This window comes from Sinohyriopsis cumingii, unplaced genomic scaffold (assembly GCF_028554795.1).
Source record: "Sinohyriopsis cumingii isolate HCF-2022 unplaced genomic scaffold, ASM2855479v2 utg000898l, whole genome shotgun sequence".
NCBI classification, from domain to species: Eukaryota; Metazoa; Mollusca; class Bivalvia; order Unionida; family Unionidae; genus Sinohyriopsis; species Sinohyriopsis cumingii.
Genome location: NW_028315941.1, coordinates 571,831 through 597,549, shown reverse-complemented (window position 1 = coordinate 597,549; position 25,719 = coordinate 571,831). Strand labels below are relative to the sequence as shown.

At 34.7% G+C, this 25,719-nt stretch overlaps 1 protein-coding gene across 1 annotated transcript in view; it reads right to left on the bottom strand.

Moving 5' to 3' along the window:
• LOC149773104 (uncharacterized) overlaps window positions 1–25,719 on the bottom strand; it is a 138,013-nt gene that overhangs the window by 31,866 nt on the left and 80,428 nt on the right. The window contains exons 2-4 of the mRNA XM_089946817.1: window positions 21,904–22,014; window positions 18,663–18,736; window positions 9,152–9,475 (exon numbers count right to left, since the gene is read on the bottom strand). Coding sequence (XP_089802943.1) covers window positions 9,152–9,475; window positions 18,663–18,736; window positions 21,904–21,992 — 487 coding nt within the window. The 5' untranslated portion in view covers window positions 21,993–22,014. The remainder of the gene's footprint in view (window positions 1–9,151; window positions 9,476–18,662; window positions 18,737–21,903; window positions 22,015–25,719) is intronic.

Here is a 25,719-nt window from a genome sequence, read left to right as displayed (position 1 = left end):
TATCATGAGCAAACGGAAGTTAGACGTTGCGTGTTCATCATCTCATCCTAAGTTACAAAAATTAACAGCGTTTGGATTTAGTGCAAATTCATCAGACAATACAGTCACTGAACTCGATGATAAACCTTGCAGTCCAACATCATCTACATGTAGTGCTTCAAGTGCAACACCACATTATGACGAAAGGGGCAAAACTTCCCGACAATTTCTAGACAGTTGGAAACTTGGGCGTCTGTGGCTGAGATATGATAAAAAGTTAAAACAGATGTTCTGTGATGTATGTATCAAGGCAAAGTTCGTCAATTCATTTACAACTGGCTGTGATATTTTGAAGGAGTGTCACCAAACATGAATCCAGGCGGGGTAAGTAATATTTGTGCATTTTACTCATTGATCTTTTCCTTTTTCCATCAATCCCGTGTTACGGCTGCAGAGTCTTAAACTCCACAACAAGAAATAGCAAAAAAAAAAAAAAAAAAAAAGTTTTGCATAATTAAAAATAGTTATTTATTTCTCATTTGGGTGTAAATTTATGCTTATTTATATGGTCCAATATTGCCAGGTGTTGACTCGTGTAAGTTTCATTCGTGTGAATGGAGATCTTATTTTGCTTGTCAAGAAAATTTATACAGCATTCGGTGATCATTCTTGGGATTTAGGAAGCAATTCACTACAAGCTTTGTGAAGCTAGCCATAAAGGGAGGGGTCATTTAATTACGGAATGCATGCAATCGACGGTCGCATTATAGGTCACTTATCTTACATTGCAGTGTACGATCATAGGGTTTCATTATTATTAAAATGTCAACTAAAGTTGATAATGCATTTTTTTTCAGGTAACAACAGTCATACATGTGCACAAATGGTGATGTGGGATGCCAACACCATGGAAGCAGCGAAGATCACTGCCATTAGTAAAAGCAAAACTGCTATTATTAGTGCTATGCGGAACACTTATGCAAGGGTTCAATGGTAAGGTGTATAGAGGTGTTAAGGACTTGATTTAGTTGGCAGTGAGATCCAGGGCAACATACCCTTGCGCATCTGCGGCTACTAAGAGACTACTGGTGTCACTTGTCAGCACTGTAGACTGAACTTGGATTCAGTAAGATGAACCTCATAAAAACTGACATCAGAAATAAACTCTGCATCTCATCTCTCAAGAATTTAATGAGAATCAGCATGTACAGATGTGAAAAATTAGACTTTGAAACTGCATTCAACAAGTGGGCAGCCCTAAAATCGCGACGGATCTTCATGTAACACTTTGCAACATTTTGTTAATGCTTGTTGTAATTAAAGTATTAAATAACCCATCTTTTGTAATTTTCATTGCCTGTTACATTAATGGACTAAATTAACACTTGGAAAAATGTACACTACTTGTTCTGGAGACACTTTTTGAAAATTGGCGACAAAATATTGAGGTTGGCGATTTTTTGGGTGACAGCTTTTCAAAAGCCAGGACCATAGCTGCTTAAGGGTTATGCAAAAGGACATGTGTCTATTTATTGGAAAGCCAACCAAAAAGGATGGGTTACTGGATCGTTGTTTGAAGATTATTTTCTGTTTCCAGCATGTGGAATTGTGGGCTTATTGTGACAGGAAAAATCTGCCATTCAAAATTCTAGTACTTCCTGATAATGCTCCATGACATCCCCCAAGCCATGGCAACCTCAGTGACAGCATTAAGGTGCTGTTCTTGAAACCAAACACAACACTGCTCATAAAGCCCATGGATCAGCGTGTTATTCAAGCTTTCAAGAGCTAATATCGAAGGAGGACCTTGAAGAAGTTTATCAATGAGACAGTCGAAGGAAAATGCAGATGTCAAAGAATTCTGGAAGAAATTTAACATTAAGATGGCCATAGACGTCATTGGAGAATCCTGGAATGAGGTTAGGCAGCAGTTCATTAATGGTGTCTGGAAAAATATCTGACCTGGAATGATTTCTGAGGCTTTGCTGTTAAAAAACATAACAGTGATGCAACTCTCGAGATTGTCTAGATGGCTATCAGTGTAGGCTTTGAGCAGGTTGATAGGGAAAACATGGCCAAGCTGTTCAAATCTCATAGAGAGGACTTTTCAAATGAGCTTGATGAAAGCACCAAAATAAGGAAGAGCCCATGAAAGAAGAAATGCCCCCCAACTCCCACCTTATTCATGGCTGATGCATCCACACACCTGGATGCTTAATTAGCCTTCTTTGACAAAAATGATCCAGACCACAAAAGAAATCCTAAGCTGCCATGCTAATGAAGGAAGCCAATGCCTGATACACAGAACTTTACAGGGAGAAACTTCACTGCTCTGTGCAGTCTACTTTGGGCAAGTTCTTTAGGAAGCAGGACATCACTATCATGAGTTAATCAACCAACTCTCTGCCCTCCATGTCTAAGGGAGAGCCAGCTTGCTCAGAACTTGCCAACAGGCTGTCCACCCACATTTGAGAGATATCATATTTTGATATGTTCAAATGGGATGAAGATTCAGATCCCAGTTAAAGAATTGATTCGTGATTGCTTGTCATCTATTTTGCATTTTTGTGTGCATTTCTAACAATGTAACTGAATAAATGTTTACAATTTTTTTTGTAACATAGTAAATTAAGCATTGGTTTTAAAAGGTTTTATTTCGGTACCTTTGAGGTCATAAACGTTAGATCTAAGAAACATAACCCATCACTTTTCTATTTCCTACAGTAAAATGTATGTAGATTCACTCAAATTCTGCAGTCTCAGGAATGCAATATCCACACAAATTAGGGGTTTACTTCTTCATATATTGGGTGTATGTTGGTGGACAAAATGTGATCAAATGTATTGTGCAATAAAACCTATATGACTTGAATTCAAAATACACACTATGTTGTTTACATTTCAATTATGTTTTGTATAAATGTCATGGAAACTTTTGAAACTCATTGAAGAAACTTAACGATGTACCACTGAAGAATACTGGACTTGTTTTCATGGAATGCAATTTATTTTTTTAAAAATTGTTTGTGTGCATAGCTGCAATCATTGGAATCTCTGTTACTGACTTATGATAAAAGTTTATCTTAGAGCAACTAGATGTAGATATATAAATGCAGTACAGTAAAACCTGTTATGAGAGACTTCTCTACTGCCAACCAAATGTGGTCTCTCAAGACAGGTGGTCTCTCACAAGGTGTGTGAAAATGGACTGGTTACCAGGATCAATAGCATTGTTAAAGAAGAAAAAATACACATACTCACCGTACATGTATATTATCCTTCATTCATAAATCTTGTTAAATATTGCATGCATTCCACTCAAAATAACTTCATATAATAAAGATAGACATCTATCAAACAATGTGAATCAAAGTTATATTTGAACATCACATGAATATTTTCTTTCTTCCGGTGCTAGAATGTTTCTTTTTCCATCAGAGGTTCTGTGTGAAAATGGACTGGTTTCCAGGATCAATAGTCATGTAACTCAGAATGCAAATGGCCAGATCCAGGTCAAATTTCAGCAATGACGTACTTTCATCTCGTCTATCAGCAGATTAAAGACATGCTGAATGCTATGCTCATGATTTTTGTGAAAATAAGTCATATTCCTATCGATTTCATGCAGGTATATCTTGATGACTGGTCATTCAAATTTGCTGGGCCGGCTAGTAATTGGCTACCCCATGCTGACACCAAATGGTGCTAGCAAATTCCAACTTTTCAATAGGGAATTGACTCTGACCCTACACTTCAACAATAATGTCCAAATGTCAAAAACGGGGTGACAATGGTCAGAGGAAACTCGGACTAGCATATATGTAACACTTTTGGGACCCATGATCTTAGCCAAGCACTTGACTTGTATTTTTAAAGGATTTTTCAAAACCTTTAATTTTAAATATCATTTAGAGAATTTTAACTTCTTTTCCTTTCAGCATATATCTTGCTGTACTTCATGTTTATGTTTAGGACTGTTCCATTAAAATGTACATGGGACAAGGGGATGTCAGCTTTTAAAAAAATATATGCCAGCGTAGTTTGATTTCAAAACTGCTTCAATTCCCCACTTGTATGTTCAATAAAATCGCATCTATAGGTTCTCAAAATACCTAGCTATGAAGGTCTGCCTAAAAGCACAAGCTAAACATAATCAAAAACTTCCATTTCACAAATCCAGTCATCAAGTTATTATTTTATGCATAATGTATTTATGTGAAGTGTGCTGTTGCTGATCACGGTATCTGTTTCAATTACTTGCATTGAATATTATGTACTATAAAATATTCTCATAGGTCAGCTATAGATAGGTCATAGAAGCCTAGCAGATGTATTTTTACTAATAAAAATTAAAGTGAAAATCCGTGTCTTTATTTTTTTAACCATAAGGAAAACAAGCAGATTTCTGAATAAATCTCCGTACAAAATAAAAGTATAAATTCTGCGGCCACATAGTCTTGTGGGATGTGGTTTGCATCATTTGGATCCGAAACAATGTACACTACAAAAAGAACCAAAAGCAGATGGATAGTGACGATAGTGGCAGCTTGCATGTTTTCGTACCTGGAAGATGTCGGTATTGTGTTAAAAAAATGAAAACTAAAGAAATAATGTGACCACCTTAGAACTTAGTAAGTTGTTATTTTTTCAACAAGCTTATCAAAAGCAGTAAAAGACAAGTGACATTCCGTTAATTCATTCATTGTGGACATGGTTGCCATATACATGTTTCTGTCTGTCAAAAACAACACTTCTTCCAATTAACACAAGATGACAACACACATAGAATTGGTGACGAGGTAGATTTCGCATTAGTTATCTTGAGCTAATTAGTTGATGAGGTGTTGACCAATTATCATTTCTTTTCCTTTGTTGTTTTCCTTTTTTTCCAATAGAAATGAATTCCTGTGTGTAATGGAGTCTCCATTTGAGATTTTACTTCCAACATGCAATCATTCCAAATCCAGTTTCAATTCCAATGTTTTGGAATACAGCTTAACAAATTTTGAATCTTTAACGGTTTATAGAAGAAAAACATAATTGATGATGCTTTAAAGTTGGAACTGAAGCAGTGCAGAGCATAACAATGGCAGTACATTGTGTATTTGCTTAAAGTGTCACATGTGAGACTTTAAATTAACTAGTTTCACGGATTCATCAGCATTATTTATGTTTAACTACTGTGACAGTTTAAAAGAAATCTTGGAACTATTGTAATAATTGGCAATATATGGAAAGAAAATTAAAGTCTGAAAACAAAGTTAAAAAATGTATCGTGAAGCCAATGAGTTGGTGAGTAACAGATCACTATTCACTCAATTTTAGTTATTTCTACATAGAAATAATACAAACCATACCTGAATAAAAAGTAACTTTTTAGGTTATCTATGTGAAAATGTGCTTTGTAAATTTTTTTATTGCTGCTTCAGATTTTTTATAAATTCTGGTTGTCATTGGTGGTGATCATAAACATGCAAGTAGTTAGTAACAACATAGTGGCAAATATACAAGTTTACTCCTATTAAAACTTTCTGCTTAGTATCCTGCCATCTCTTTTTTTCCACAAAATTTAAGCACAACAATGCCATAGTAACATGTTGAATCAAGCATAGTTGACTTCATGTTTAGATTCTGTCTATGTGCATGTCAAGTTAATTTTTTGGACAGTACACCAATGATTTGGTATGTTCATTATCTTCAAAATAAACATAGCATATAACACAACTGCTGCTTTACCTGCCTCTTTATTCACTTGAATAATTTCCATAATGAATGCACTGTAGAGCCTTTTGTAAGGTGATATGTTAGTTTCACTGTAAAGCTATGCTGGCTTTGGATTAAACTTTGTTTTGTTAGGGTCTGTCTATTTAGTATCAAGAGGGTTTGAATTTTGCATATGTGTGCATGGGGGAGGAGGGAAATAACTATTACATACACACCTAATGATAGAAACTTTATTATAGCTAGAAGAAAACCTATTTGTCTTAGCCAAACAAAATGAACCTACAGTACTTGCACACCTTTCAATTTGTTTGTACCCCCTTACCAGTTTTAAAAATGAAAGCATCAAGGAAATACATTACAAAGAGTTGCAGTGTTGGCCAATGAGAGGGCAGTCATCAATTCAGCACATTGCAATTCCTTATTTAAAAGTGAGTGTGATCATTCAGTTGATTTTCAAGTGAGTCAGAAAGTACATAATTACAACCGAGATATTTAATTAAGCTGTTATTATCTCTGGTACATACATATATATATATATATATATATATATATTATATATATATATATATATATATATATATATATATATATATATATATATATATATATATACACACACATACATACATACATACATACATATACACACATCCACACCCCAATAATCCAATCGATATCAACATGGGCAAGGCATTCTATTTCAATGATATGTCGCTTAATCACTAAAAAACATATGCAATAAAACACATGCCATCCTAAAAATAATTTTAAAAAAATATGAGAAATGGTTTCGCCACTCAGCAGAGAAAGAGAAAAAAATGGTTTTATCTTAGATTCCTGAAAATTTTATGGGTCAATAGAGTGTACATCTGTTTGAAGTCGTTGTTATAAAAGTTTCAAAATATAGCATGTTATGTCACATGTAGATAAATTACAGTTAGGAGTGGTTTATTTGACACATATTTTAGTATCTCATTCAATTCTGCTGAAACGTGGAGTCTCATTTTGGTATCACGACATGAAACATAGGTACAACTGGTAACCATTATAGAGCACCTGTCTGATTTTGTCAGTGAGTTCAAGGCATTAAGATGCATCAAAAGGATTTCCTGAAACATATTTGCCAGTTTTAAAAAGATCTTCCTTTGAATTTAGAAATGATCAATCCTTTACAAATGTCAAGATGAGAAATGTTGAAAGAAAAAATGTTTTACTGGTTTTATTCTGTTAACTTTGTTTTAGTAGTTTAAACTACCAGACTTGAAAGTTTGCCTTTTATAGATGTCTGATGGAATTTCAGGTTGAGCATTTCTCACCAATATACACGTTAATGTCATACATGTAACTGAAGTCCCAACACATAAGTTGTTCTGATGATTCAGTTTTTAAAATCACATTTGCTGTCATGAACCTGTTGCTATGATCTAGGCACATGTACATGTATTTGTAATCTGTAAGATGACAAATGTGGATGCAGATGCCAGGGTATGGGTCAACACTGCTTGTGTTAGCACTGTTTCGGATGGAGTTGTCATGAACAAAATATGGAGTTCAAGTTTTGTTGGTTAACTTCACAGGGTCTCAGATTACACATAGATTCTTGCCAAACTTTAACAATAATGTAAAAAATCTTTCTGGTAATATATTTTGAAATAAAGATATAAAATGTAATGCTGTTTTTGAAGTATGATGTAGACTCTTTTCCAACTACAGAACCACGCATAATTCAGTAGAAATATTGCAGATAATGTAGCTCAGTATATAGTGACCTTGTCTACGTCGTTTTCATCTCCTACAAACAGGATTATAGAGTGGTCATAGAATATCATTTAAGGCAGAGGAGTGACTGCCCATGCTAATAGCATTTCAGGTGTGCTAAATGTTAAGAAAAAGGAGAAGATAAAGTAGAGTGTAGACTTTGTAGCAATTCTGTCATGTCATGGTTTGGCAGTATTCACCTTTCTCTGCGGCCTTAACAACTTTTATAAGCACCAGTCATCACTAATGTATCAGATTTTGACTCGCTAAATGCTCACACTTAATAAAGCCTATCATTGCAATGAAATTTCCAATTAACATGCTGACTAGAAATGGCAACTCAGTCTCACAGCCAGATTTAGGTTACCTTTGTATTTTATTTTGGGGGTTTGCTCCAGTGGCCTAGTTGTGAGAGCATCCGCCTCAAATGCAGGAGATTGCTGGTTCAAACCCCAGCTGAGTCATAACAAAGACTTGTAAAAATGGTACTAACAGCTGCCTCGCTTGGCACTCAGCATTAAGAGGTTAGTTTTAGGACTGGTCGTCATGGTGTCATGATAAGGTGACAGGGTGGGACATGATGCTACATGTATTTGGCAAGATGCCTCAGTGCTCGACATCACTACAAACTGCCACACTTCAGACATCATAATGATATGGCTGAAAAACTGTTGAAGCTAAGTCAAAAATCCAAATTGCACACACACACACATATTTTTATTCTGGAACACTTGGGTATCTATAGTCTGGCAATGGGCCAAACCCTCATACACCATGACTAACATAAACATGATGACACATTTACAGCTGGTCTGCTAGACCAAGTCCAACAGATCTTCAATATAATAGTTACCAAAGTAGTAACATAAGTGTAATTTATAAAATTTAATTTCAGAAATATATATATCTAACTTTCCAATTAACACCCAAAATAAATGCGTGATAAAGTAATTAATGGATAATTGTTAGGCACAATGGATACCTTCATATATCAAAGGCATCTGTATAACCTGTGCTGATACTTGTAATTGAATTTTGTTTTTAAATGTAGAACAAAATAATTTCTGAAATAATAAAATACTGAAACACAATTCATCGGCAAATCAACAACAATAACAACACAAACAAATAAGAAAAACACAAATTCAAGTTATACTGAATGTCGAAAGTAGCATTTTTTAAAAACTTGTCAATTATGAACCTTCTTTCATGATTATGTTTTATATTATGCATAACACTTAAAATAGGAATCTGATGATGAAATTCTTCTGTTAACCTTCTTTACTTAAACAAATCACTTAAAAATAAAATAAATAATTTCCACTGCATACTTTATTATGCTGGGAATTGCTGTAGTTCATTTGGTAGAATGTCTCACTCATAATCCAAGGGTTGCAATCTGATGCATCCGTCAATGATGTTATTTCAAATGAATACCACTGCCATAAAAGTGATTGCTCCTGTATACGAATAGCAGCAAATGATTTACTGTAGTTGACTTTGTTAATGACTTGAGTCAGCTGAAATAACTAGCATTTTGTCCATTGAAAATATTTTAATAGAACTGATTTTTAATCTTATCTTCAACACATTAAATGTAAAAGAAAGTGCAATATCCCTGATAAATCCTTTCTTCACAGAGAGTGAGAAAACATATTAAACATCATAAGAATATAATTTTTCTCCATACCTATGACATTCAACCAAACTGACTGTACATTTGGATTCTCTTCCCACACAATCAAAGGATAGAAGGTGTAGTTTCCCGTGTCTTCTGCAGATACATTTTTCAGCACAATTCCAAATTCACCACTTCTGTCTACTCTTCCTTGGTATTTTTGTGCTACAATGAAGCCCTGCTTGACAGAACTATATGCAATTAAGTGTGTTCCATTAACACGCCACTGAAGCTGTGTTATTTCTTCACTGGGCTCTTTCATAAATTCCCAGGTCAAATTTGCATCCTGGCCTTTGCACTTGTAAAATGGAGATTGTTTAGCAATCCATCTTATTCCTGCATTTAAAATAAAAATACTTTTGTCATGCTTTTGATGCTTAAAATTTCAGGATGTGACTGCTGTATATAAATATATTTAGAGGCTTAAAACTACATGGATAAAATAAAAATATCATTTTCATTCAACAGTAAAGTGCAAAAAAGTAAACAAAAATCGTTGGTTAATACAACTCATCACTGCTGGGAATAATGGTAGTTCATTTGGTGGAGCGTCTGACTGATAATCCAAGGGTTGCAATTCAACACCCGCCCAGACCATTATCAACACCTAATTCATTCACATATTCATTTTATATTTATTCAGAAGTATTGTTGAAATCTGCAAGTGCAGCTGTATTTATGACAATGCATTTATCCTATAAATTTAAAAATATTTGTCACTTACTATTCTTTATGATACTAATATTCAAAGTTACTATATAATTAAATTAAGATATGGTCAGCTAAGTCTCTCACATGTGTGCAGTTTCTTAGGAATTAGGACTTATCAGAAATCACTACTGAAATTTAACTGAAGAGTTCTGAGGTATGGCAGACAAGGTCTTTTGAGTGACGGTAGAGTCATCTGGTATAAAATTATTGCATTGCATGGCCTTGTACTCAGTTCTTTTTCTGTCTGGAGTTGGACAGCATATACAGATGACAACTCAAGTAAATGTAAAAGGAATATACATCGGCAAGTTGTAAGATTTAAAAATAAACTTGAGTCTCTGCATACAAGATTTTGACATGGTTGTGTGTGCTCTAAATCTCATATTTGGATAGTAAGTGGTCAGCAATCTATTGAACTGATTACCAGTACCGGTAGTGTAAAGCACCGATTCAATATGATCTATAATTACAGCAAATACTTCTGATTTCTTTTACAAAAATTTAAAAGCTCTAGATAAGAATTCAACAAATTTAGTATTGTAATCCCTGCAGTGGAAATAACAAAATTTGTGCCACAGGACTTTGTCTTAATAATCATAACGTTAATCATGCTTTTCTGAAAGTGTCAAATGGCTCAGTGATGAGGACTAGTTCAGGGTGCGTTTGATAATATGGATGTATTAAGAAAGTATGTTCACAGTGATCATGAACTATCCTTTTAAATGTGCAAGGAACAGCTGGATCTTGAGCTGATACCATAATACAGTATCAGCAACTAGGTCCACTCATTTGTAGAGTGCTGCATATTTGTCCATATAAGTTAAACCAATACACTGCAGAATCTAAATATGTGGGGTGAATGGGAAATTTCAAGGCAATATTTATAGTTTTTATACATTATTTTATTGCAGACAATAGAAAACTACAACTCGAACTACATGCCTTTCCAAAGAGTATGACGTGCCACTGTTTGCAGGTGTGCCATAGGTTTTGACACTGCATAGTGAGATTTGAGATTAGACATGCCAGCAACATAGACTTTGCTTATGGCATGAGTATTGTGCTGGAAAATTCAGACTGTATAATTTTTAAAAAATTGCACATTTTCGTATGCATTTAAACTCTTTATGCATTTTTACTTGGTAGATTACACAAAAGCACTGCTTATCTAGAGCACTGTCATGTGATGAAGTAGAGGAACATACTCAGTCTAAATGTGATATCTGAAATATTTTATGGACACTTTCAATATGCACAAATTAATATTAACTTTAAGACTTATGATACTGGTTAATAACTTACACTCAAATCAGTTTGTAGGTTCAAGTAAAAAATCTGCACCACCAATACTAATCAGCAGAAATTTTTCATTTTTAACAATATTTTTAAATGTCACTATTATAGCACAATTTTCAGCAATCTATTTGATAAATCTTGTTGATAACATATTTCATGTTATTTATTTTATAGGAAAAAATAATTATTAATTTCAGTGTATGAAAAATTATATGTAAAATAAATAATTATCATTTGCTGACCATATATGAAAAGTAAAGGGATCGTACCTAAACAAGTCCTACAGAACACATGCTACTCGAAAACCTAATGGCACAAATGTACAAAGTAAACGTATATTTGCTGTCTCATTCCACTCTCAACTCAAAAATCTAATTACAACAAAAATAAAAGTACTCAAAGATTTTTGTTGTTATTAGTCAATGAGATAGAGAGAAAGAGAGAGGTTAATGTCTCAGTGTGCAAGCTCATCTGCATTTAGAGCAAATGTAGCTGCTATGTTGTGCAATGTTGGCAAAATGATTAAGATGGTTTGAACATGTATTAGTTATGGATATCATTTATTGGTAAATTGTATGCAATGATGAGACCACATTGTCAAGAAATTTAGTGCAACTTGTATTTTTACAGCAACAATAATCTCATTATCAAATTGCAACAAAAAAAATAAAGAACCTGAAATCAAATTTTAGTTAATGCACGCAAGCGCGCATGTATGAGAGAGATGAAACCAAATGTTGTCAATGTACAAGACCATATTTATTCACGGTAGTTTTTATTTGTAGCTTTTGCAAAGAGGAAAAAGACTGTTACCTGACGATTGTGGTAATCCTCATGTATTACGAACCTACTATATTCCATTATTAATAAACACCGCTAAATCAACAATTCATTCTTATTTTAATTATGATATACATTGTCACAGCAACCACATGGCTAGGTAGTGTTATTAACACAGTAATCAAACATGCCTAGCGCTTTGGTTATTCCAGTTGAAACCAGACTGAATGCAAGAATTGACAGAAGAGGTCAAACCAGCAAGACTACCAGTAGGGAATAGAGGCTCTCTTTAGGAAAATGAAAATCTGTCAATATGCTATTGAAGCTGTTGTGCACACAGCAGATGTTGCAAGGAGAAGCGATCATACACGTTACTTGCTATTCGAACTCGCCAACAAAAATACTAGTGGGGTATATCTTAGAATAGATTTGCAATAAAATGTTAATTATATACAAGCCAAAACAGAACAATCACTTAAAAGATAGTATATGTATATATACAAACCGGTTTAACAAACTCCATGACTTTCATATTTTACGATTGAAAATGACTATAATGAAATAATAAGACTAGTTGACCAATGGTCTCTGGTCTTCACCTTCGTATGTACTGAGATGTGATTTTTGTTTGATAAGAAAACATCAAAGGTCTTCCAAACTGATTTTAAAATGCATGTGGTGTTTTGTTATGGTGACTAGCCTACTAAGGAGAACTAATTAACGATAATATTTAAAGGTATGGTCTGTGAAGTCCTTTGACCATTTGTTAATAAACACCAGTAGATATTGTAATGACACTAAAAGAGGTTATGCACGTGGGCGCCCGCAAGATTTTTTGCAACGGGGAGGGAAGGCACTCAGTCAAGGCTAAGAGAGTTAGTATAGTATGCAATCTGAAACTAAAGCTAATATTTACTAAGCGTTTTGAACAGAATCTTGTGACATATTTTCAGCTTCATTTGCATGATGAAACTTGTCGGAATTTATATATATATTTGCAGTATGATTTCCAAGGGGGGGGGGGCACGTTACCCCACTTGACCTATACTGCAGGCGCCCCTGCTTATGCATCAATCATTGTGTTTTCTCACTAACAATTAATTATTAATTTTTGTAAAAGCAAAATGACAATACACTATTTTTGATCTTTTTTGCAAATGTAAATCTTCTTAGTAGAAATTTTATGTCCGATAATTTAATGGATTTTTTCTCTCAAAAAATACAAAGTGATATGTGCGAAAAATTATGATACATTTAAATAATTATTATTCTTATAATTGGATTGTGTATGAAAAATTAAAGGCTACAAAAAATACATGAAATACAGTATGTGGAGTAAAACATTTCACTTGATCTGAAAGGATGATGAATTTGATCTTTTTAAGCACTATGCAATGGGCTGCAATTTATGTGAAATATTACCCAAGAGAAACTGACTTTTTAATATATAATCACAAATGTTATGACTTCGCAGTGGATTAAATATACTTTCAAAGTACTCATCTAAATCACTTGAAACAAGAATATGTCGCAGATTAAATTCATGAAATAATCAAATTATTGCTACCTGCATTATCAACAAATTTTTTTAATTTTTTACTCTAGCTATAGCATTTATAATCAAAGAATATGACATTAACAGGCATCAGTTAGCAAATACATCATGTATTCAAGTCATTTAAGACATCTATTTCATGCAAACAAAGGGAGTAAAAACTGAACTTTTAATTCTTCACTAATTTTTATTATATTTTCAGCATCTATCTTTAAGGTACAAGAACAATCTCTTTCAAAATCACATTTTGTTAAAGGTATCACATTCTCGTCATCACATTCTTATCATAAAGCATAGCTGCCAACCCCCACGAATTTGGCATGAATTTCACGACTTATTCAGCAGTTCACTGATTCATGCCGCAAGCCAAAAATTTACGAATTCTCCAATTCTCAATTACCTTAAATCTATAATAATAGACGTGATATTGGCATATGCCAAAACGGTCCAGTAATGCTGGTTGCGATATTAGTAGAACTACAGCCAATTGGAACAGTTGGCTCAGTAGCAAGCATTATCTATATGTATAAGAGTAGTTTTACAAATGCTTTTGGGAGAAACTGGGGCATAACCGGAATTTTGCTCCGCGCATGCGTCAGCAACACTGATTTGAGTTACCATTCAGCATCACATGTAAGATCTTGAAAATGTCTTCACCGCCAAGGAAAAAGAAATGTATTGCTCAAAAAGTGAAGTTTAATTTGGAATGTATCAAAAATTGGCCATGCATTCTGCCATTAAAAATTTATATATATCATGCTTTTTGCACACAGTGTGCCACAAATTTTAGTATTGGGCATGGTGCAAAGATGATGTGAGGAAGCACATCGGTTGCAAAAAACACAAAGAACTTGTGAAAATTAAGAATTCACAGATTTCAGCTCTGGAATATTTAAGCCATCGGCGGAAGACCTGCAAGCTACCAAAGCTGAAGCATTATTTGTGAGTTTTCTTGTTGAACACAATCTACCTTTATCAGCTGGAGACTATGCTAAACATTTGTTCAGACAAATGTTCCCAGACTCGAAGATCGCTTCCAAATTCTCCTGTGGAAGAACCAAAAGTTCTGCAGCTCCTGTGCATTCCTCACTGCAACAGTGACAGCGAAAGAGTATTTTGTCTAGTGAGGAAATATTAGACAGACTTTAGGGCCTCCTTAGCCACAGAAAATTTCTCAGCAATTTTAGTCCCCAAGATCAACCAGCAGGCAAAAGTCTTAACTGTTTAGAAAACAAATTTACGATCAAGCAGTTTAGGAAGTTCAAGTCTGCCACAGTATCATGTCTCGATAAATAACCACAAGAACAAGTGAAGTTTATCAATGCCATAATAAACAGAAATGCAGATATATATTACATGATGGCCGCTATCGCTTACCCGGCTTGATGCAGCTGTTCCGTTTTTTGTGCCGTTTTCATGATATTTGTGTTTGTTGCCTGTCTTCGTCTATGTTTTTGTGTTCATTATGTATTGGCTGTTCAGTTCGTATGTGTTTCTTCATCTCCTTGTTTTGGAAATGAAAACAATTAGACTTTTTCTCAGCTGTCTTGCTCCACTGCTACAACTTCCATTTTAACAAACCTCCATCACATGATACTCACCAGTCAACCAGTTTATGCTATGATGGACCCTCATGAATTACTTTAAATGACCACTCCTTGGCTCTCCACACTACATTGTGCTCTAGACTAAATGAACTGGGACTACATTCATCCTTTACCTAAATGTAAACAGAAGCGAAAAAAGAAACGTTTCAAAGCTGGCCGTCATAGAACTAGACGAATTCCAGTTATCTCCCTTATGCCCTTTCCAGCTTGACAATTTAAAAATTTGACTGTTAATTTAGATAACCTAATTCAAATCCCTATTAATTCGTCAACCTTCGTGTCAACTACCCAAGTGATACCTCTGCGCATTGTATTATTCAATGCCCAATCAGTTGGACCACCAGAAAAGCGCACAGAAATAGTTAATTTTATCAACGACCAGAATACTGACGTATTTTTCCTGACAGAAACAAGGCTAAAAACATCAGGCGATGAGCCCAAAGTGTGTGGATCTAACACCCACTGGTTATTCCATCAAGTCGTTCCCCTGTAACTCTCATGGAGGAGGAATTGCTGTAATCACAAAGAACTCCATGATCAAACGTCTTAACCACACCACAGCATTTAATTTCGACCACACGTCGTTTGAATTAGTCCAAACCACACTCACACTGGAACAAAGGTCAATCCATTTTTTCTGCCTATACCACCCTTCTCCAAGTAGAAAAAACAAGCTGACTGAATCTCTTTTTGGAGCAGTTTCCGAATCTCCTGGAGTATGGAAATTCGATAGGTGGCAACCTGATTATTCTTGGAGATTTCAACTGTCACTTTGACTGTCCCGAAAACTCAAACACATCACAACTCATAGATTCCGTTAATGTTTTCAACCTCAGTCAGTTAACCAACCCACCCAAAAACATGGTCACATTTTAGACTGGATTCTTCATAGACCTGATGATAACATTCTACGGTCCTCCCTGGTATCCCATGAACTTGTATCCAATTACCTCTGCATTATATGCCATCTTGACATACCAGTCCCTAACCCTCCACCTTTATCTGTTACTAAGAGAAACCTCTGTATGATAAATAGAACCAAACTAATGCATGACATCCAAGAAAACCTAACAACCTGATTACCTACTACAGCAGAACAACTCAATAACTGCCTGCGTTCATTGCTCGACAAACATGACCCAGTTACCAAGTGCAGAGTATCAATTCAAAAGTGTTCTCCATGGTATAGCAGTCTTAGGGACCAGCTTCGTACTGCTGAAAGAGACCGCCGTACAGCTGAGAGGCTTTGGCTTTCCACCAGACTCACTGTTCATAAGCAAATCTATGAAGCCGCTAAGAAGAATGTCACAAATATAGTCCATGCAGCGAAATCAGCCCACTACACTACTAAGATCATGAAAAGTTCCAGCTGTAAAGAGCTCTTCGAGATTACTAACAAGCTAATGTCAAGGAACAAATCTATACCACTTCCAACTACCTTCTTTTAAGTCGACCTTCAAGACCTATTTGCAAAATTTCTTCCGTGACAAAGTACAAACCATTAGAGATAAGCTTGACACCACAATTTCAATTGACTCATCAACATACAGCTGGGATACAGAATTTGAGCGGCAACTATTAGCAGCATTTGAACCTGTCTCTATGGATTTCGTACGTACAATCCTAATGAAGAGTGCACCAAAGTCATGTGAACTTGATCCAATTCCAACATCACTGCTGCTTGAGTGTTTAGATCCAGTATTGCCTTCACTAACTGATGTTATTAATACCTCTCTCATCAGGGGAATTCCTATCATTTTTCAAAACTGCCACTGTAAAGCCTCTGCTGAAGAAACCAACACTAGACCATAACGATTTAAAGAACTACCGCTCAGTTTCTAATCTCCCATTCATTTCAAAAATCTTAGAAAAGGTTATTCTATCCCAGCTTGTATCTCATCTGAATTCAAACAGTCTTTTTAGCAATGTCAATCTGCATATCGCCCTTGCCACAGTACTGAAACTAATCTTCTAAAAGTAGTTAATGACATTCTCTCTGCTTTGGATAGCGGAAAGATTACAGTCCTAACCCTACTTGATTTGTCTGCAGCATTTGACACAATAGACCATGATATATTACTTCACTGTCTCCAGCATGTATTTAGCATTCATGATACAACCTTACTGTGGTTCAAGTCCTACTTGGTCAACAGGACACAAATTGTATCTGCAAATGGAATACACACCAGCCCAGTTGATCTATGTTGTGGTGTTTCACAGGGGTCTGTTCTTGGTCCTGTTCTTTTCATTCTGTACACTCAGCCGCTCTCAAGTGTCATAGATCATCATTCAGTGTCTCACCAATTGTATGCTGATGACACCCAAATATACAAATCTTGCCACCCAACTGAAGTTGATGCAACCATCCAAGGTGTAGAGAGGTGCATTTCTCATGTGAAATCATGGATGACATGTAACAAGCTGCAGATGAAAGATGATAAAACTGAGGCCATTCTGGTTACAACACAAAGACTTTCTCATTCACATCCTTTACCTCAAACAATAAATATCAGCAACACCAACATTAAATTCACACAATCAGTACGAAACCTAGGTGTTACTCTGGACAGTACTCTCACAATGCACCAACATGTCATGAACATATGTAAGGCTGCATATCTTTATCTTAGAAGCATCAACTCCATTCGCAAATATATTTCAGTTGATGCCACTAAAACACTTGTGCGTTCATTAGTACTTTCAAGACTGGACTATTGTAACTCAATTATGTCTTGTTCATCTCAATATCTACTCCAAAAACTTCAAAAAGTTCAAAACACAGCTGCTCAGATCATACTTATAGTACCACGATCAGAGCACACCTGCCCGCTGCTCTGTACCCTATACTGGCTATCCATTTGATCCAGAAACACAAAATTGTTCTCTGTGCTACGTTTCACTGATGAACTGTAGTCCAACATAAATATCTGACCTCACCCATGTGTACACACCAACAAGATACTTACACTCCTCTTCTGACAATCGTATACTCATTATTCCCAGTATGAAAACAAAGTCATATGGACAGCGTTCTTTTGCATACCAGGGCCCAGCTACATGGAATGAATTGCCCACTGAACTTAGACACAAAGACAGTGATAACATTCAAGAGTGCTCTGAAAACTCACTTATTTCGACTGCAAGAACAAACTTAAAGACAAAATAATGTTTCCTACCTTAAATATTCTCAGCATGTGTTTTTCTATGTTTTCCAATTTCATGGTGTTTGTGTTCATATCATTATATGTTTTTTATCTTATAGGTGTTGTCTAATGCTGTAAAGCACTTAAGAGTTTCTAAAGATTAGGCGCTATAAAAGGCCTCATTAGTAATATTATTAGATATATTTCTGCATATATGTAGTGTTTTAGTTTTATATTGCGATCTTGATATAGTGTAGTATTGATGGTCAGAGTGGATGGAGTTATTGTCATGGTATTGTTCACTAATTCATGCCCAAATTCACTAATTTTTATCCCTATTTCACTAATTGCAAGCCTAGAAGGTTGGCAGCTACGATAATAATGCATACTCTGACATAATTACATGTCAAAATAGACAGTTTCATACTTACCCTCTGAGAAACTGATTTTGAAAATCAAAGTTAGAATCAGAAGAAAACTGCAAGTTGAATTCCGCAGCTTGTTTCTGAAAAAAGATGGAGACTTTATTTACAGACAGAACTTAAGTTTTGTAGTTTAGCATTAATTTTAGAAACAGTCTTACCCACAGAAACGAAAGAGTATTATACAAGTTCCATAAAAATTTATCTTACCGGTAAGTGCCATTTTAAAAAAATTGCCACAAATGTAACTGGCTTTACTTGATACATTTTGTAAAATATCTGATTTAAAATAGATGAATAAATACAGATCTATTGTCTTTAAGTTACAGACTTAGTCAATGTTTTCAAATATGTTTTTAGTATCAAAATTCAAAGAAAAGGAAAACAATAAATTTTGCATTGCATTGACCCTTGTGCTTATCATGCTCAAATATTTTGCAAGTAGTCCTGTCCACTGAGACAATGCACATTATGATAAAGGCTGCAATATTTGCAATGCCATTTAACCAAACTGATGCAAAATACAGTGTGACTCCGCTATAACACGGTAGTTGGGAGCCATAGAACCCGACTGCGTTATAAGCAACCAGGTCAGTTAACTGAAGAAAATGATTCATCTACCCAAAAAAAAACTGCAAGGGGTGTGTGTAGGTTATAAATGTGGGCAGTAAAATACGTGCTTCATCTGTACAGTTACCATCTTAAATTGATGCATATTAAATGAGAAATACACCTTTAGTGAAAACAGAGAAGACATATATAATAGTTTACTTTATTTGGAGAACCACAAATTGGTACATATACATGAGTACTGTATACATGTCTAATGTATAGCATGAATAGAGTATCAACACCGTGTACTCACCTGTGAACCTGATCATATACAATGAATCAACAATACAAGTGATTCCATCGAAAATATCCACACACACAGCTTTAAAATATTCAATAATTTTGTCACAGGTCACTTTGGTCTGAATTCAGTGGAAAAACATAGCACAATCATGTAACGAATGATGAAGCACATTTACTTTTCAGTACATCCCAAGTCGGTAAAAGTTAGTTTGCAATTTAAGTCGCTGTTGGTAGCGTTCGTAAGCATAAACTTTTTCCCTACAAAAAGGAAACTTTCACGGCACAGTTAATGTGTTCCAGTCACATTGGAAAATACAAAAATCCATCAGATTCCATCACTTTCATTTAAGTTTGGTACTGACTTCCTTTGAAGAAAAGTTCTCGTTTTTATTGAAAGATTGTAGTCAGCTTTCCTTGAAGAAGGGTGCATGCGTTATTGAAGTCACCACTAAAGGACACCTTTGGAGAACCAAAAGTCCTGATTGTTAAATGTTCAGCACCTTATATGTCATCAAAAAACTTTGAGATGAAAATTATTGGTCTCAATGGACTCTGAAAAGGTGGTCAATTTATAAACCAGGTCAAGAAAAGATGATGTCTTGTCTGTTATAACAAATGAAAGTTTAATACAAATTTTCTTCAACACATGAAGCTTTCATTGTGACACCACATCGCTCTGTATTCAATCCAGTTTGTAATGAATCACACCTTTAGATTGGCCTCATCCAAGCAGACTTTTAGATTGATTTTTGCCATATATGTTTCTTGGGGCATTTATGTAATGATCTAACAATGTAATATGAATTATGAGCATCCAGTAGCAGTACAATATCATGATGATCCTAAGAATGTTTTACTTGTCAGATATATTCCATAAAGATATGTCTTACAAGCTGATCTTCCCTTCTTAGAGGTACAAACGAATACATAATTTCAGTAAATTCACATACATCACTGACAATTTAAAACACTTCAGAGGCTTACAAACTTGAAACCATGGTTCTTTAAAAAGGTTCATCAAATGTTCTGTTAAATAACAAAACACTAAATAATGTGATTGTATCCCATAAATTGTCAGCCAGATAAGTAAATCTACCTGGGTAATCTACTAATCATGTGTAGTGTGCAGTACAACCAATATTCATAAATGTCTGCACTTTCAAGAACTGAAACATTTGATGTTAAAACCTTCCTCACTTTACGAAAAGGACTAACAAAAAAATCTTACTAAATAGTAATCTTAGAATGAGATGTGGAAATATATGTCAGTTCCAATGTGCAGTTCCTGCATCACTGACAACCTCATGGATGTTCCTTTACATGTTTACCAATTTTGTACATATTGCAGCCTCAGTCCTGATACTGTATAAGCAAGGGGTGCATTAATACACATAAAATTGTATTGTGACATACTGCAATATACCAAACCTGTATTGCAATACAGTGACACGTAATGAAAACAATTAAATAATCACTATAACATTACTACTTGACAAATACAACACCTCTTACAAGACTTCAAATGCTAGTCAAATGAACCTATACAATTAACATAAAAATTAAAAAAGTTTACAAACACATGAAATCAAATTTACAGCAAATAAAAATCTCAATGCCATTTTAAGTCTGTGTTTTAAAATTTCCACACTGCACTTTTGGCTTTTTTGTTGGAATCAATTTCAAAATCCATTTTTTAAAAGAATAAATTGCTGAAAATTAAAATTCAAGTCTACAGGTCTGTCAACTAACTTCAAAAATGAGTCAACATTAATCAATATTTGAAGACAAGAAAATGAAGTCAACGTGAAGTAAACACTTTATCTGAATGACCATATATTTCACACGTAAAGCATCTGATGAGACAAGCATTTGTGTAAATGTTTTACTCTCTTTTTGTTCTTTGAAGCAAAAACATCAATCATAACAGCAGATGTTGCTTGCTTTGCTGTTTGCTTGTTCCAGGCATTGGATACAAATATAATTTTAAAGGAATTGATATAATTAAGAACATGGACTCTTGAGTACAGAAATAGGATATAAGTATCTGAGGCACAGTGAAGTTTATAAATTATTATTTACGACTGGAAAAATATCCACTGGTCTTGACTTGCCAGACACCCCCCAAATTAAACTTTGCCCAAATAATGGTACTGAGCATTTCACTTTACATTCTCTTGCATTATCGTGCTAATCATACATGTAGGAAATAAAGAAATTATGGCTCTTGAATTACATTGGAAAATGTTTGCAGTAAACAGAGATTTGTTGGATGAAAGCAAGACTAAAAAAATGTGGTACAGTAAACCGTATTGCGGTATGTATTGCCAGAACAGCAAACTAAAATATACCACTATCGTTGCACCAATACAAGCTAATTTGTTTCCAAATTACAAACCTGCATCCCTGTGACTTCCTTTTGTCACAATAATTCAGCAGAAAACCTCTATGTGGGTGACACTGTTTCAGATGCTGCTGTCTTTCCATAAGTGTTCATGGGCTGTGAATTCTACAAGAAAATTTGACATAAATGTAAATAGGCCTGCCAACGGGTACCCACCTGTTAATAATAACTTGGGTAACAAAATGAACCATCAGGTACCCATTAACCATATATTCTATTCTTGCTTATAAGTCTTACCTTGATTACTTTTATTGAAAATCTTACTCATACAAAACAGTATTCGTCTTAAAAGTGCAACATCCCCAAAAATTTGATAAATCTGGGAGTAATGTTGGAAACTCTGGATGTCTGCAGTACAAAAGAATACTTTCAATTTAAATAATTCTATATTTTCATGCCTCTATTCCCATTCAGAAATGTCATGTCCTTGAATCAGATTTAAAATTGGAGGGTGAGATGCTAAAGTAGGCTGGGGAGGGGGACCTCATCCAGTGTGGACAAAGTTTTTTTTTTTTAAAGTAGTTGGATGTAAAGTAAAAGTACCTAGGTAAATCACCCAGTTATTGGCTAAGGAAAGCCCTCAATGTGTATAAGGTACCGTATGCAGTGTTTATCCATGTTACAATGGTATTTATTCCACAGTACTTGTATCTACAGTTATTTGGATTGTAATAATCTGAAAATGTGGGTACATTAAATACTACCCACCACAAAGTGAAGTGTCCAATGTTGATTATTTAGGGTTTTTTCTAGTCTTGATTCCTTTTTCATTCAAGTCCTAAAAACCTGTATTTGTATTTATAGTTGTATTTTGCTATGCAACTACTTTGTTTGATGTAATGAAGTTATCAATTTAAGTTGTATTAAATTTACATAAATTAGGTTTAATCATTTCCAAAGTGGTATTTCCCAAGTTTTTTGCAAATGCATGTGGCCCCATAAGCCCTGGTTTGTAAAGGCAGCACTCACTTGTTTTCAGGTTGACAATACATTTTTGATCAAGCCACAAATTAAATACATAAATACATGTACTTGTTTAGTGCCAAGTAGAATAGAGTCCTGCCTCTTCCTGTAAATGTTTGACCATAACCTCTAAGTTTGTTTTCCCATCTGACAACCCTTTGATTGACCTGCGAGTGTGTTACTTGCTCAGTGGCAAGTAACAGTGGGTGGTTATTTGATCCTGCTGCACAATCGATGCACGCTCAGTCGCAACCTCTAATAGATTTAACAGACTATGTTCCGGTTTGTGCACATTTAATACAATTTCCCTTTGATTGGGTACCCAGTAACCGATCATAATACTGATAGTTACTCTGTAGATGTTTACTAAAATTTTCACAACTGTAATCATCCCATATGATATTTCCATTCACTTCCAGGGTTCCGTTTAAGCAATGCCTTTGTGATGAATGGAAATAGATTGTGACACAATACTGTCATTAAACAAGATCAGACAAATTTTATATGAAATGGTTTTCAAAAGCCTGCATTTGGAAATGGAAGAAACATTTTAAGACCATACTGTCCAAGTCATATTCAATGTCTACATTGTTGTTTCAATGTGTACATAGAATCTACATGCTTGTATGTATCATGAGGGGAAAATTTCTTGATGATAAACTGAGGATCATCTCAAGGTATTCCTGAGTGAAAGTTTTGATTATAAAATCACTTTCTCTCTCTTAAAATTAAATAATTAAAGAATGAATCTTCTTTATATTTCATGGTAAAGAATGATTCAGGACTGACATCAATAGATTAAACATAGTTTGATAACATTAACCTAAATGACAGTGCAAAAGATCTAACAATAAGATCACATTAAATTTTAAAATGAAAGATGTATGGGAGAAAAATGGTTGCCTTCACCATCAATAAAATAAGTCAGACTCTCCAATATAAACTTTGTCAGTTTATGCTAAGTAAACTAAACAGTACGACATCCATTATAGCTACTCTTGATTTGCTAGAGAAAATGCAAGGAAAAGCTGTGGGTTTTCATAAGGGAAACTAATCTCACATCAACATTTATCAAATAATAAGCCCTTTTTTCCCCACCCATTTTTAGTAGGTTTCTGAGACAACTAAAACAAAAATCCTTAGAGAACATGAAAAATGTATAGCCACAGAATATTATTCAACGTTTAATTCTTTGAAAATAGATATTTAGAGATAGTGGAATCTTGCATCAAAGTCAGCCCCAAAATATGGGTGATTAAGAAGTACAAACCTATTTTTTTTTAATATATTTTTCTGAAATATAATAAGCTGTTTACTCTCTAAAATCAAAATGCTAAATACATTGAAGTTTTAAGAAAGAAAATTGTGTCATTAAAGTATCTAGACAGCTTAAACTTGTATTACTTATTAAATCTGGTGGAAATTATATAAGCAAAGGAGCCCAAACTGCTCAGCTGTGCCAGAGTGTTCAAATCCTGGAAAAAAAGGGTCATAGTGACTCAGTGTTTTATCTACCCATGCACCATGCATCAAATACGCAGACTTTTTTGATTTGACTCATAAAAATCATAGCCAGGTACGTAAATTGATGCACCCCAATGTTATGTATTGCTCATTAACAAAAAACAAAGATTCAGTTGAAAAATCATTGACGGTACTTAAACTGACGCACCACAATATTACGTGTTGCTGATTAACACAAAATTAAGGTTTGGTCTAACTTCTTTAAAGGAGACCAGAAACCAATGGAAATACAGAATAATAATAAAAGTACTATAGCAGAAAACCTTATACTGAAGTATCATCTGCTACCGTAATGCCAATATTTAAATATTAGCCTATCTTCTAGGAGCTGAATTTCCGTGCCAGCGTATGCAAAATTTCCGCGCCTATTCGGTTACTTTCGGGATGTGACGTCATAGTAGCGACTCCAGCAGCCCAACTGGGTTGCCAGAGTAAAAGACAATTCCATCTTGCGTTGCTTTCGGGTGTAATAGAACATTAATAAAAGCCTGTTGACATTAAAAAAAAAAAAATACCTTTTCCGAAAGATAAAGGCATAATGAAATAATGGCTACATTATTACAAAAGAGTCGATTTCAAAGCAACACCATACAGCACTATGTGCTCGTTACATTTCTCAAAGGAATGTTACGAGAGGGATCATGAAAAATAGCAGCTCAAAGACACGCAAATGCTAGGCCTAGACTAAAAGTTGGCGCTGTTCCAGATATACCTTTGGACATTTTAAATCCTGGGAAAAGTGTTAAATGTGTGAGTTACGAAAATAGGCAGAAGGACGAGTAAATGACCACAAAATGCAACACTCAATCCACATATCTTTTATCTAAAAACAGCAGTGCTAAAAACAAATATGATAGCCCGACACCCTGGGCCCCTTCTGGTTTTAGTTCCGGTGTAGTGTTAAATTTTGACCCTCGTTGAATTCTGACCCTCCGGGTCTGCTTTTAACGTTGAAAGTTGACCCAGGGTCAGTTCTTAACGTTGAATTTTGATTTTCACAGTCGTTGAAAACTGATCGCAGCGTTGAATTTTGATCAGATTTCCGGGTCATTTTTTAACGGATATTGTTTTAAGTTATGCATACATGGGTTTATGAATTGTCAATAAGGAAATGCTTAGTATGTATAAAATCAACAAAGGCAATGTAATGCAGTACATGTAGCAATGAAATTATGAATATAGTTATCTTCCATATTTGAAATGGATATAATGTAATTTTGTTTGTACTTCGCCTGCTGCGTTCCATCAAACAATCAATGACCCTCTTCGAGCCTTAACGAAACAAAATCAACCATGAGAATGGAGTGAAAAACGATAAAGCGT